Source organism: Apium graveolens, chromosome 6, assembly GCF_009905375.1.
Source record: "Apium graveolens cultivar Ventura chromosome 6, ASM990537v1, whole genome shotgun sequence".
Classification (NCBI taxonomy): Eukaryota; Viridiplantae; Streptophyta; class Magnoliopsida; order Apiales; family Apiaceae; genus Apium; species Apium graveolens.
Window position 1 is genome coordinate 5,425,398 of NC_133652.1, and position 13,451 is coordinate 5,438,848.

At 33.1% G+C, this 13,451-nt stretch overlaps 3 protein-coding genes across 6 annotated transcripts; 1 reads left to right on the forward strand and 2 right to left on the reverse strand.

Annotated features, from left to right (window-relative positions):
- Positions 1–101: 101 nt before the first annotated feature.
- On the reverse strand, positions 102–5,445 carry LOC141664421 (CAAX prenyl protease 1 homolog). 3 transcript variants are annotated; one of them, XM_074470370.1, is made up of 9 exons: positions 5,403–5,445; positions 4,789–4,878; positions 4,442–4,552; positions 3,444–3,506; positions 1,728–1,820; positions 1,177–1,290; positions 562–633; positions 421–486; positions 102–321 (listed from the first exon to the last, which is right to left on the reverse strand). In XM_074470370.1, the coding sequence occupies exons 2-9, from the start codon at positions 4,801–4,803 to the stop codon at positions 205–207; spliced, it is 651 nt and encodes a 216-aa protein (XP_074326471.1). In that variant the 5' UTR covers positions 4,804–4,878; positions 5,403–5,445; the 3' UTR covers positions 102–204. The 3 variants fall into 3 exon arrangements, with proteins under 3 accessions (XP_074326471.1, XP_074326472.1, XP_074326473.1); XM_074470371.1 differs by lacking the exon at positions 3,444–3,506; XM_074470372.1 differs by lacking the exon at positions 421–486.
- LOC141664419 (uncharacterized) lies at positions 5,439–8,102 on the reverse strand. 2 transcript variants are annotated; one of them, XM_074470364.1, is made up of 5 exons: positions 7,980–8,102; positions 7,214–7,445; positions 6,756–6,994; positions 6,413–6,557; positions 5,439–5,716 (listed from the first exon to the last, which is right to left on the reverse strand). In XM_074470364.1, exons 2-5 carry the CDS (start codon positions 7,369–7,371, stop codon positions 5,683–5,685), a joined length of 576 nt encoding a protein of 191 aa, XP_074326465.1. In that variant the 5' UTR covers positions 7,372–7,445; positions 7,980–8,102; the 3' UTR covers positions 5,439–5,682. The 2 variants fall into 2 exon arrangements, with proteins under 2 accessions (XP_074326465.1, XP_074326464.1); XM_074470363.1 differs by having other exon boundaries at positions 6,409–6,557.
- A 4,687-nt stretch (positions 8,103–12,789) lies between these two features.
- On the forward strand, positions 12,790–13,188 carry LOC141664471 (bZIP transcription factor 53-like). The gene has a single exon (XM_074470422.1). It carries the CDS (start codon positions 12,790–12,792, stop codon positions 13,186–13,188), a length of 399 nt encoding a protein of 132 aa, XP_074326523.1.
- The last annotated feature ends 263 nt before the right edge of the window (positions 13,189–13,451 follow it).

Genomic DNA, 13,451 nt, shown 5'->3' on the forward strand with positions numbered 1-13,451 from the left:
TAAAGAGGTTTAACTGTACCTTGCCCCGGAAGGCTTCCGCTGACCATTTACCTTTACTACTGCAGTAGCTATTCCTTTAGATATGACCCGCTAAAACTGAGTGTAGACGGTAGATGAAGTAATGTTTCATATGCAAGAACTAAAACAGAATATTCGTGGAATTAACAAAGTATTACATGTAATTCTAGTTGTGTCACAGTTCCATTAGTCTGTCTTCTTATCGGGTTCGTCAATTGCAGCCAATCGTTCAACAAGTGGAGGATGTGAGTAATGATAAGCTGAATACCATGGATCTGTGTTCATAGCTGATAAGTTCTCCTCCTGAATAACAAACGCCGAGCATTGTGATAATGTTAGCAATGTAAAAGGCAGGATACAGATAGGCTGAGAGGTATCAAGTAGATGATCAATGGAAAATACATGTAGTTTTACAAGGGCAACTCGAAGTGGTGTGGAATACCCAAGACTCTTGGCAAAAGCATCGGCCTTTAGTTTAAGATTGCAAGTTAAAATTTGGTAGCGCGATAATTTGGCAAGAGACTTACAAGATTATAACATTACCTGGAACTCAAAAGCTCGGCTTACAAGATTAAGAGCAAAGCTTACTACGCGCTGGAGAGGCATTACTGTGTGCTGTCAAAAACAATACATGTAAGCTTAAAAATAATATGGGGGGGGGGACTTATTTCACGACATAAAATGGCCAATTATTATATATCCAGAATATTTATCCAAGTGATTGCATATCTAGGCTCAAGCTTGATTAATGCTCAAATGACCATCCCATGCATTGAATGCTACTTATCTTGCTTTACAGAAACAAATTAAGAGTTCAAGGTATTGCCGTTATTATAGTCGAGACACGAGAGGAAACTGCCGACGATAGTTACACTCTTATTAGATTCCGAAAAATGTAGCATGTTATTTGGCAGTATGTACACAATAATTAAATTTTTAATTTCAATTGGAAATTTCTTCCTTACTCAAAGCACTCTTCATATATCGAACATGTCATGAAGAAAAACAATATTTTAAAATGAATTTGGAAGAAGGGCAGAGTAGAGGAAGGCACAAGCTGCAGACAAGGCATTGAGTTACTAGTTGAGGTAAACTAAATAGTTGAACAAGTCAGATTAATGCTTGAACATGCCATGCCCTCCTAATTACAGTAATTACCTGAAAAAGGAAGAGCCCAATGAGCACTGGTTGTGTATCAAAACCAAAGCTCTGAAACAGATCTTTAGAATTTCTGACAAGAGTATACCCTCCAAACTGTGAGAATGAGAGAATCTGCAAAGGCATGTATATGGTGAGAAGATCAGTCACAGAATGCCCCCAAAATTGATACTATAAGCATAATCATTCATTTAAGAATGAAGTCGACCGAAACAGAAAACCAAACACAAAAGATGTATGCAAACAACAAATCATAACCCTTAGATTGCTAATAGTGTACATTTAATGCAGCAAAAACATTACTCCAATTTTAAGATATGGAAACGTCAATTTAATTACACAATGGGAAAACATCTAAACGATGAGAGTAAATATATTATGTAATCGAACAATTGATGTTGGTCTCTTAACTGAACAGAAGACACCTTCTTGCATTGGGATAACACAACTAAGAACAGTACAAGATATTCTGGATGTGTTTACAAAAGCACAAAGAAATATAAATCAATGGCAAAGCACAATAGATTTAATAAATTATATTTATACCATACCTGAACAGCAACAAATGTAAACATAGTGTGATTGAGCTTCCAGTGACCCAATTCATGGGCAATAACAGCAACAATTTCCTCCTCGTCTTTGCACTGCATAGCATCAAGTGTCAAAAAATATTTTGACATTTTTTGACAAACATATTTCTAGCCAAAATTATAATTTTTAGTCGCTTGAATAATGAACAGGGATACTTTTTGAATTACTGTATATAGAAATTAACACTCCTTTCGCTCTTTGATTTCAATTAACTTACAGTAGGAATATGGGACTACAACCTTTCATGCCAAGTCTCAAGTTTAAGACCAAAAAAGTTAATAAAAAAACACCAGATGTATGATAAATAGTTTGGACGTATTATTGTGAATATAACAGGAGGATGATGTTTGCGCCTTAGCATAGAGTCAGTGTCATGTAATTGTGACTGAGAGCTTAACATCCAGCAAAAGATTAATATGGTGAAAAGTGAAAACATGCCAAGCTACACTAGGAGTGCCAGAAAGCAAACAGTGACTTTGCTAATTGTACCATAACAAAGTGTGTCTTTACATCAAAAAGAATAAAAACACACCGTCATAAGTAGATAAAAAGGTTATGCTTTAACATAAAATAGAAAGAATAAACATGCTGATGAAGCGGATAGAGCCGGCCAAACGAACGGTTTGGCTCGGCCCGTTCGCCATTCGGCTCGCCAGAAAATCGTAAAAGTCGCCCCGCCACGTGCCGATTCAATATTCGGCTCGAACCGGTAAATATAACGAACCGAACACGAATAGAAAAGCTGGAAACCGTAACCGGCCCGGAACCGGACCGGCCCGACACGGATTAATTCTTACCGAACTCACAGGCACGAACCGGCACGGCTCGGCCCGCGAGTCCCTGCAACATGTTATAATCAAGTATCATTAAAGCCTTTCATGAATGAAGTACATCTTGACCCAATTAACATATAAACAAACACCTTATAATTTAGTACAGGGAACTAGTAGGCATGTATTGCAAAAATAAACTAAATTTGGCTACTAAATAAAATTACAATATTAAGTCTTAATTTTTGAAGTCTTTCTTCTTCTTTTTTAACAAAAATAAAATAATTATCATATCGAATTATCACAAAAAAAATTGTTTTTTTAATCACATAAAACAAATAGTCACACAAATAATTATACATGCAGTTAGTTCATGTTTTAAACTACATGTTGTAATGTTAAAAATGATTAGTTAATCAAATAAAAATACGAGTAAATTGTTAAAAATGTTGAAATGTTAAAATGTGTTAAAAATCGAAAATCTTTTTCAATATAAAAAATGTAAAATAAAAATAGAAATCCAAAAAATGTAAACTAAAAATAGAAATGCAAAGTCTGTTTGTACAAAGTAAAAAAAAACAAAAACAAAAAAAACAAAAGGTGGGTGGATCAATCAGTTCTGTCATCTGTGTACACACCACAAGTTCAAACCACAAATCAACACAGCAAGTGGTTATTAGTTTTATTCGTTATTCGTAATATTCGTTCGTTCGCCCCGAACCGCCAGACTCGTCGGACCGTTAAAATCGCCTAATTCGCGAGCCGTTCACGGGTTAACATTCCATCAAATCGGCACGGCACGGCTCGTGCAACTTTACGGGCACGGCACGAAAATTCGGCCCGGCACGGTCGGCCCGACCGTTTGGCCGGCTCTAGAAGCGGACATAGTGATCAAACTAGTAGTACCTGTTGAATCAATGTGTCATAAAGAACGATGCGCTTGTTCTTACAGAATCCATACATATAAGCCTACATATTGTCAAGAAATTGATTAATTCACAATTTGTTAGAAAAAGAAACAACTAGAAGCACCCAAATATTTATTGTAAGACACCCCCTAGCCTATACGACATAATGCTTCTCCTAACAAATTAAAGATTCAGAAAGTGACCAACTACAATCCTATATCCTCGTAACAGAGAATTACAAACGGATAACTATTATTACCTAGATAAGTTATGGCTTATTATTATTTTAGGATCTAATATATAAAGGTAATTCCCCATTTTAAAATAGAATTTTAAAATTGGTCAACTTAATAATTTCCACTCACCTACTGATAGACGTGTGTATCTCTCTCTTCTTTGTCTTCATATAAATTTACCACTTTTAAAAATGTAAAATTCAGATTATGCAGGGGTAGAAGTTTTGCATTTCGAGCATTTTTTTATATTGATATTCCTTCTCTAAGGAACTATGCTCTCACATCATGTCTCTCAACCCTTAATGTTCTACAATCTAAATTTTGCAAGGTATGTACACCTATAATGCAGGAAAGATTATAATTTATTCTGAACATCTTTTTGGCATAAGCTTTGCTGGTCTCATATTCTGGAGGAAACTGTATACGGGACAGTCTCTCAATAGGAAATTAGCAAAAATAAGAGCATTGAACAAAAATTAGCTGTGAATGCTATCGAGGCTATTGCTGAACTTTTATTTCCTAGCTAGGGTCAAATTAGAACCTAAAGCACAAAAAAAAATTGTAGGGGAACCCAGAAGCCCCAACCACTGCCATTTAGATGGGCACTCATTATCAATGCCCAGAGGGGTACCACAATTTCCGCCAAATGAAACAAAGACTAAGCATTATTGTGGTCAAATATCACTTGTAGAACTACAAAAGAAGATGATATTACTCAACAAGGACAAGAGAAATACAATATACCAAATAGAATTCTCACATTGCTATGACTTGATCGAGTAGATCCATCAACCACGAACAACTTATTTAACGGAAACTGGAGGGACGAAGCAAGTTTTTCAATTTTTAACCTAAGCTCTCCATCTGGAAGCTATATTTTGCAGCAAACAATACTTGATGTTAGTATCCAAAAGAAAATAAACAAAACTAAGAGATCTTGGGATTTTTTCCAGCTGACGACATTAACTCATCCAATACTATGTTTGTAACAAATGGTTTTTTGGTCTTGGATGAAGCCACGAATGGCTAGGATTAAAACAACAACGCTGGATATATGAAGAAAACATATATTATTCAACGCTGGATAGACAATAAAAGAAAACATACCCGCATAAGACACATCCAGCTCTTTGCAAGCAACCTATTATTTCGAACTGAAGGACGCTGGATATATGAAGCCAAAGCATATAAAGAATCCTAAAAGAAAGCATTTAAATGACGACCAAGTAAAAATTATAAGCTGCACTTGAATAATATCAGAGATCAGTACACACACACATTTAATGCGTCTATATGCTACATAAGAATGATTCTGCCTGTATATATGTAAAATTAAAGTCATCTTTATCACAATAATTGTTGGCGGTTACTATGGAGAGCTACTGACTTCGGAGCCAGGAAGAGGTGGAAGGTCAAACGAGTTTCAGGAGTGGGGTAAGCAAGGTAATTTCAAGACGTAAACTGCCCCATAGTTTGTATTTCCATTAACTATATTATTTGGAATTATAATAGTTACAACATAATCACAGGGAGCATTATATCTACAGTTCTACACAACTCTTGCATGTAAGAAATTTCCAGTAATTTATCAAAAAAACAAACATTCGATAACTGTCATTTATAAAAATATCAAGGATTGTGACAAAAAACATCAGTTGCACACAAAACGTAGTGTCTATTACAGCAGTTTTAAATCATTCAAATAAGAATGAAAAAATTACCTTGTGTTGTGAAACAAAGAAAGTAATTTTCAATGCCACTCTCTGTATGTCTCCGGCTTAGCTACCCAGCTCTACAATGCTAATTATAAAAGAGTAACTTGTCATCCTAATGCAGCTTCCTCTAGTTCCCACTCTGTCAATAGTTTTGAGGAATGAACAAATTTTGTATGTGGAGCAGACTCGACTCCGACTGCTTCCATGTCTATGGTTTCAATAGAAAACTCCCCTTCAAGTGCATGAACAGTTCTTGTGATGAAATTTGTCCTTGACATATATTCCTTCATGCAACATATAAAATCCGAATGATTCCTGGCCTGGACATCAATTGAAGTGCACCCAATTAGGGAAAAACTTTCAAGGTAACGTTCATTGCAAAACAATAATAACATAATTTTCACTGCAGAACTACAATAGCACCCCTGTAACAAAAGAGCCTACACAAATGCAAGTGACCAGCATATGCCCTTACAATTTCCAGGTCCTGACCAAAATATTCTCTCAGATCACTGACAAGGTTTTCATCCATTAAAAATAAGGTGGATTCACAAAGAATAAAGTTAGGCAACAGGGATGAATTGATTATTATGGTAGATGCTAATCATACTATCAGTAAATACTTGTAACTTGGAACTTTTGACAGGAACAATTAAAAATATGCCCAAGTTAATGTTTGTTCATAGCCTAGTGGCAAGGTTCTTTTCCCCTCATACATTGAAAAATATTAAACATGCCCAAACAAGATATTATGCCCTCAAAAGTCCGACGTAAATTTGAGAAAAATTGGACTCATTCTGCAAGAAATATAAGCCCTTAAGGTTCATTTTACTGCAAGTGCAATGAACTTAAAATGTATTTGAATATCATCAGTTAAATGTGCCCTACGTTCCATTAGTCTACAGATAGTATGACATCTCAATTTTCAACAAGTGACAGAACGTTTAGATACTGAAGGTGTTGAATGTAATTGGTCTACCAGATTGTAAAAGCCAAGGGATTGCAAACATACTAGCCTATATTCAGGAGCCCGTTTCGGAATCTTGAGATAAGCCATGTTCTTGATATCATAGTCCCACAAAAACGATGTATGATGGATCCAACGATTTTTGGTGATAGATTGAGCATTCCCACCAAACTTGCGGTTGCCAAAAGCATAATCTACATCATGCAAATAAAAACAAATAGTAAACAAGAGTCATAAGACGCTGAATTGTAATCAATTAATCACAACTACAAATATTGCTGAGATAAACTAGAATTACTAGAACCTTTTCCAATCAATTATTTAATTCTTAGTGAATACGAGAAATTAAATTTGATGTTAATAACGGACAATATATAGTAAAATGTACGCACCGTTCTCACGGAGAACAAAATCACCAACACCCTGAAACACTTTATTGTACAATAAGCTACTCCAGGACATGATAGGTCGAGGATATGGTTGAACTTCCGGAACATCATCCTTATTGCATATAAAGGTGACAAATATCGTACCAGTATCAACAATCACAGTACCACCACCACTAAATCTTCTGATCACAGGAACTTTATCTCTTAAAACAGAATTAATTTCAACAAGTTGTGCAGGTTTCCTAAGCATAAAACAATCACATAAATATTATTAACTTCTTAATTAATAAACACATTCTTAATTCCAACAAGCATATACTTCACTCAGTTTCTAATTAACAATATTTAAACACATTTATATTTAAACTTAATAAATGAATATTCGATAAATAAATAAACTCGATAAATTAAACATCGAAACATGAATAAAATTATCGGGTTATCGAGATTTAAGTTAATACCCGGAAATGCCCATGACAATAGAGGGGAGATTAGTGCCGTCATTGATAATACACCAATTGTGAGGGGAAGTACGAAGCAAACGCTCCTCTAAATGTAGTTGCTCGAGAATTGGAACTCCTCTAAGCTTTATAAGATTCATCAAAGGAAGCGCCATCATTGTTATGTAGTTGTTGACGGCGGCGGAAAAACAATTGGTCGCCGGAGATCCAGCCAATATATTAAGTTACAGATCTGCAGAAATAACAGATTGACCAAACATTTCTAAGTGTAACAAACACAGATCTAGTAAATCAACCTACATTAAAATTTAGCATTAACCATCACGAAAAAACATCTTCAAACTGTATCATATCATTTCCACATATAGAACACTTTCGTGTTAAAATCACACAGACCTAACTAAACTCTATCTAAACACTGAAATTCAACATAATCACTCGATATAAATCTATTCTTTAATCGAATCAGCTTACACATACACATTAACAAATCAACTACCGTAGCCTAATTTCCAACAATAAAACAACATATATCAATATAATCACAACAAATTTATCTTATTCATATCATAACGAACATAAATTACAACAAAATCAAGTAAAAATCCTCTAAAATCATCGTATCGAATCAAAACCAGTAACAAACTAAATATCACAATAAAACAATTAAACGAACTAATTAGATCGAAGAATTAAAGTTACAAAATTCAAAAAAATCACATTGCGAAAGTAAAAAATTAGGTTAAATTGAAAGAGAGAGAGTTACCTGGATCGTATGTATAGATTAGAGAGAGAGAGGCTTCAAAAATCTAGAGAGATGGAGAGAGAGATGGAGAGATGTATTATATAGGTGTATGGATTTAAGGGAGGGTTGTGTATATATTACAGCGGACAATCGGGTCGTTTTGTGTAATTTCGTGTATCGTGTACGTAAACATGAAATTCATATCCGACCCGAAATGATTTCGTGTACCCATATGTGCAACCCATATCCGATTCGAATCGTGTCGTGTACTTTTCGTGTATATTAAATAAAAAATTAATATAATATATATATAATATAAAAAAAAAATCTATTTTAATGTATAATTTAATAAAATATGGAGAGTATATATATAAATATATATTTTTTATATAGTATTCTATAAAAACTTGTAAATATTTATATTGTATTTATATTATATACATAAATATATGCATGTGTTATATATATTAATTTATAAATATATTTATCTCGTGTAATTTCGTGTACTTTCGTGTACCTAAATTGAAACCCATATCTGACACTAAATCTATCGTGTAATTTCGTGTTCGTGTACATTCGTGTTTCGTATACCAAAAATTAAAACTCATATCCGTATTTTTCGTGTCATTTCGTGTCGTGTTCACGTGTCGTGTACCAAATTGTCCGCTCTAATGTATATCCAGAAATGAAATTGTGCCCGGAAGCGAAGATAGTCTTACGACAATTGGAAGTTTTTATTACGCGTGTGATGCATGCGTGTCAAGTAAGCTACACTTATACGTTTCAAGCTGTGGCGTGTTACGCTGGGGTATATATGTCACCTGGTCCTTGAGAGCGGGTGAGCTTGTGGTTGATTTTACTTTCAAGGAATCAATATTAATATCGATATCGATATATTCCTAATATTTGTTAGTATTAGATCTTCTAAATTACTAAAATTACCCTACTACTCTTCTAAATAAATTTTCAAGTCATGTCCTTTTTTATTCATAACAAATTATTTGGAACATCCATTTTCAGAATGGTTCAATTGTTGATCATATTATCCATAGCATAAGCAACTCGTTTTTAACCGTAATTTTAGCACGACTTTTAAATAACTTCCCCATAACCGATCATGTGTCAAACTCAAATTTAAATTCACAGATATTACATTCAAACATGAAAATATATACATACAGTAATAATCATTACTTTTAGAAAAAAAAACTCTATACAATAAATTCTTATTTGCAGTCAAGATTTTCGTTATTAATTCTAATAAACCGAGCTTGTACGTTTTCGCATGATAGTCGTCTTTTCTGATTTTAATGTAAAATCTCCATTAATGAAATTATTCTACGTGTTTCAAGGTCGTAACTCGTGGAATGTTCTTTCCTTCATCTGCGCACAATGGTTTGTTATTCAACCAATATTATTGATATCTACTTTTGTTTCCTTATGTTATGATTGTTGTTTTGTAGTTTTGAAAAAACGGCCAAGTAATGCATCTCAAAACTTGTTATTTGACGATAACCCTACGCCAGACTCCATATTGAGAATAGAGATCCCAATATTTTATACTCATCAAATATAGGTATGTTATTTTTCAATTCTCACTATACAAATGTGTTATGTTTCTATTTTCATTGTTATTTTTGTAGTTTCAAAAATACCACCAAACAATGTATTTCAGAAATCAGTCTTCATATCTGCAGTAGGTCGGAAGAGATTGTCTCTATGACCATTATCTCCTTCGGCACAAAAAAGTTAGTTAGACATTTGATCTCTGTTTACCAATTTATGTTTATATATGTTGTTGTAGGTGAAAAAAATCTAAATCACTTAAATATGGAAAGTAATTTATCATTGCAGTTGCTCGTGTGTCATCGTTTAGGTGTTGGTTGACATGAATGGGGTACTAACTTAGGAATTTGAAGTTGTTGGTCATGAGATGAGAGGCATATGTCAAGATAATGCTGCATAACAATCGGGACTCCACTTGACGCCAACTCAGAGAGAATCAGTGAAAGCCCTCATCATGGAAATCCCACGGTCCACGCTTAAGGTTGTTCCAACTAACTTGAGCTTGTTCCAACCGATTGTAGCGAGTGTCCGATTTGTCTAGAAGAGTTCAACTTTGGAAATGAGGTATTATTTAATTTATAGTTTATTCTTAGATTGATTTATATTACTAATTTCGATATTTCTACTAATTTGGAGAAGATATATAAAATCATTGTGTGGTCGGGATCCACCTTCTGGATAGTCTGGATAGTCTGTTGTAATATCCCGTAATTTTTAAAATAATAATAGGATATTGAAAAAAAAGAATTAAAATTTGATTAAGATTAGGATTTAAAATTGGATTAGACTACTGAGCCTATTTTAGGCTCATTAGTCTAATCCAATTTTAAATCCTTATCTTAATCAAATTTTAATACTTTTTTTTAATATCCTATTATTATTATTATTCTAGAAATTACGGGATATTACATATGTGAAATTGGTGAGTACATTCATATGTTTTGATGTATTTGATTATTGCATTTGTTATCTTCTTTGGGTTGATTTGCAAAGCTGTTTATAATATAAATAGCAGGTAATGTGTTGAGAAGTCCTTAACAGACTAGATATTGACCTAACATGACTTTGAAAAGTACCAAATGCAAGCTTACTCGAATCCAATTATGCCTTTTCCGATCCATTAATGTTTATCCTAATACATGTGCAATGTAGGTTCAGGGTCTTCTTTGTGCTCATAATTTCTGTGTGGAATGCATTGACGAGTGGCTTGGTTTGAATGTGAAATATCCTAGATGTTGATGTTCCGTCTAACCTAACCTAGATCTTGATGCAATATCCAATACTCGTGCCGATCACACTCATTTGCGGTTGTGACAGCTGCTTCATTTGTCAAAACAACCTCTTAGCCCAAGCTATCTGTTTCGGTTGTATATACAGAAAATGCAGGGCTTGCCAGCAATGTAGATTTGACTTTAGAAGTTGCTGCACATGGTGGGTTGCCGATGGTAATTCACCTAAGCGGGAGCCCTCAGTCCGAGCAAACACACTTGCAGAACGTTCTTCCCACTTTCCACACATGTGAATGGTTTTGTTGCAACTTTTGCTTGCTATATCGCTTGCATAATATGTGAGTTACATATGAATAACTCCATTATTTCTCACATTATGATATTCTCCCGAATATGGAGTGGAAATTGTTCGAAACTTAAACTTAATTTATGATCAAATTTGTTATTTATAGGATACATACCAAACACGTGGATTGTTTGTTTCATTTTACTCGACCAATCTTAAAGTATAATTTATACGTTTGCAAATTATATCGAGATCAAATAATAGTTTTTATCTTAACAAATTTACACTTTACACTTGTTTCTAAATCTTAATCATTTTATTTATTTTAAGACGTTTAAGAACATATCCAACTTGAATTTTAAATTATTATTAAGACATTTATAACTTTAGAAACCGCACATTACTTTTTAAATTATCGATGTCAAAATCTTATAATATTTTGATATTTTACTTAAAAAAATCGATCTTACATGTATAATATGTATAAAAAGCAATTATAAAATTTCATTCCTCTGAGTCAATTATATAAAATTTTGTATTTCAAATTAAGTTAAAAAATTATACAATATACAGAAAACTTGTGCGATGCCCGAGGTCTCAGCCATCTCACGGGTTTAAGCTAATTTTTAAAAACTGTAAGCTATTAACTTTATCTTTGGCGAAATTCTCCTACCTTTAAAAATGAATTCAAATACTTATATTAAAATCAATTCTAGATAGTTGAAATATTATATTGTTACCCAATCTCTAGGACCTCCTAGATAATAATATTTTTAATATAATAAATCTTGATATCTATTTTTGAACAAAATAAATTCCATTAATTAATATTGTTTGACGGTATTGAGATTTAAATTTTTTATTGAACTTTTTCACGTCCAATATATAAAGCATGTAGTGCATACAATTTTCTGCATAATTTTAAGTAGGAAATAAAAATATTCCAAAGGAAATACTCACCTAATTTATCTAAGTACAAACATTTTTTAATATGAAATGCACTCGTGTTATTTTCTGTTGAACTGTGATGTAAAATTATTTATTTCTTAAATATACTGATTAATCTGCACCAACAGCTATAATTTTTTTTTTATCGATTTTGTAATCGAAGCCAAACTGACTATAATCGAATCGGGTTTTTTAAACAGAAGCTGAAACTGAATCCAAACTGATTATTATGTTTCTCAATTTTCTAAACTGAAGACATATGATTAATATTCTAATTTTTTCACAAAATCGAGTCGAATCTACTAATACTCTCCCGTAATGAGAGATATATATGTATTTTGTCAATTTGACTAAAAATTATTAAATTTATTATAAAATATAATGTGTAATTTTAATTTTTTTTAATATACGTACTTAGATATATTTTTGTCATAAAATATGTTTATTGAAGTATTTAAATCCGAAATTTTAATAACTTTTTTGCACCTTCTTGTATAGAGATCAAGAAGTTCGAAATCTTGTTATATTTTTCCTCGTTAATCCAAGTTTTTTCGGAACCAAACTTATATTACATAAGATTTTATCTATAACCATGTAACTTAAAAAAATAAAATTAAGTCCGATAGGACCTTTAACTATCAAAATTTAAGACACATTTTCTTTAAAATTTTTACGTCAATGCATGGTAGAAAGTCCTTGTGTGAAACTATGAATATGCTGATTCTTCTAAAGATTGAGTTTAGGATTAAGAAATTTTATCCTAAAAATCCAATCACTATTTTACCTTGTAAATATTATAAATATGACGTCTGTGCAAAAACGAACTAGTTTTGACGAAACCGATGAGAAGAGAAAGAAGAGAATGATATCGAACCGAGAATCGGCGAGGAGGTCACGCATGAAAAAGGAGAATCACGTCAGAGAATTGATCGCGGAAATAAGCCGGCTACAGAACGAGAACAAAGCGATGATGAGCAAGATCAATGAAGTTATGGATATGTTTGTTGGTGTTACTACAGAAAATAATGTGCTCAGAGCTCAGATATCTGAATTGACTAACAAGCTCTACTCGCTTACTTCAGCTCTGAGTTTGGTGGAGAATGAAGCGTTGGTGGAACCATGGCAGTTTACTTATCCAGCACAACCAGGGCCATTTTCTGCACAACCAGGGCCATTTGCTGCTAACATGTTCAATTCTTAGTTGATGTTGATGATATACTCCCTCCTCCCTCCGTCCCTCCCAATTGTTATCGTTTCTGGAAGGATATCCGACACGCATTTTAAGACGAATAGAAAATATATTCTATAACTTTTTTTAAAAATTTTTTTTTCTGAATAAATATAGAATGTTTAAACTATTATTCAGAAAAATAATTTTTTTTAAAAAAGTTAAAGAACTATACTTTTCTTCATCTTAAAATACGCGCCGAATACTCTCCCAGAAACGATAATAATTGGGAGTGA

Coding starts and splice junctions, on each gene's coding strand:
- LOC141664421 (XM_074470370.1), bottom strand. Junction 3,507..4,441: donor CTCGATCAAGTCATAGCAAT/GTGAGAATTCTA, acceptor GACAATATGTAG/GCTTATATGTATGGATTCTG. Junction 487..561: donor GCCGAGCTTTTGAGTTCCAG/GTAATGTTATAA, acceptor CTTAAACTAAAG/GCCGATGCTTTTGCCAAGAG.
- LOC141664419 (XM_074470363.1), bottom strand. CDS start 7,371: ATGATGGCGCTTCCTTTGATGAATCTTATAAAGCTTAGAGGAGTTCCA. Junction 6,995..7,213: donor ATTGTCATGGGCATTTCCGG/GTATTAACTTAA, acceptor TTTTATGCTTAG/GAAACCTGCACAACTTGTTG. Junction 5,717..6,408: donor GGGCTCCTGAATATAGGCTA/GTATGTTTGCAA, acceptor ATTGATGTCCAG/GCCAGGAATCATTCGGATTT.
- LOC141664471 (XM_074470422.1), top strand. CDS start 12,790: ATGACGTCTGTGCAAAAACGAACTAGTTTTGACGAAACCGATGAGAAG.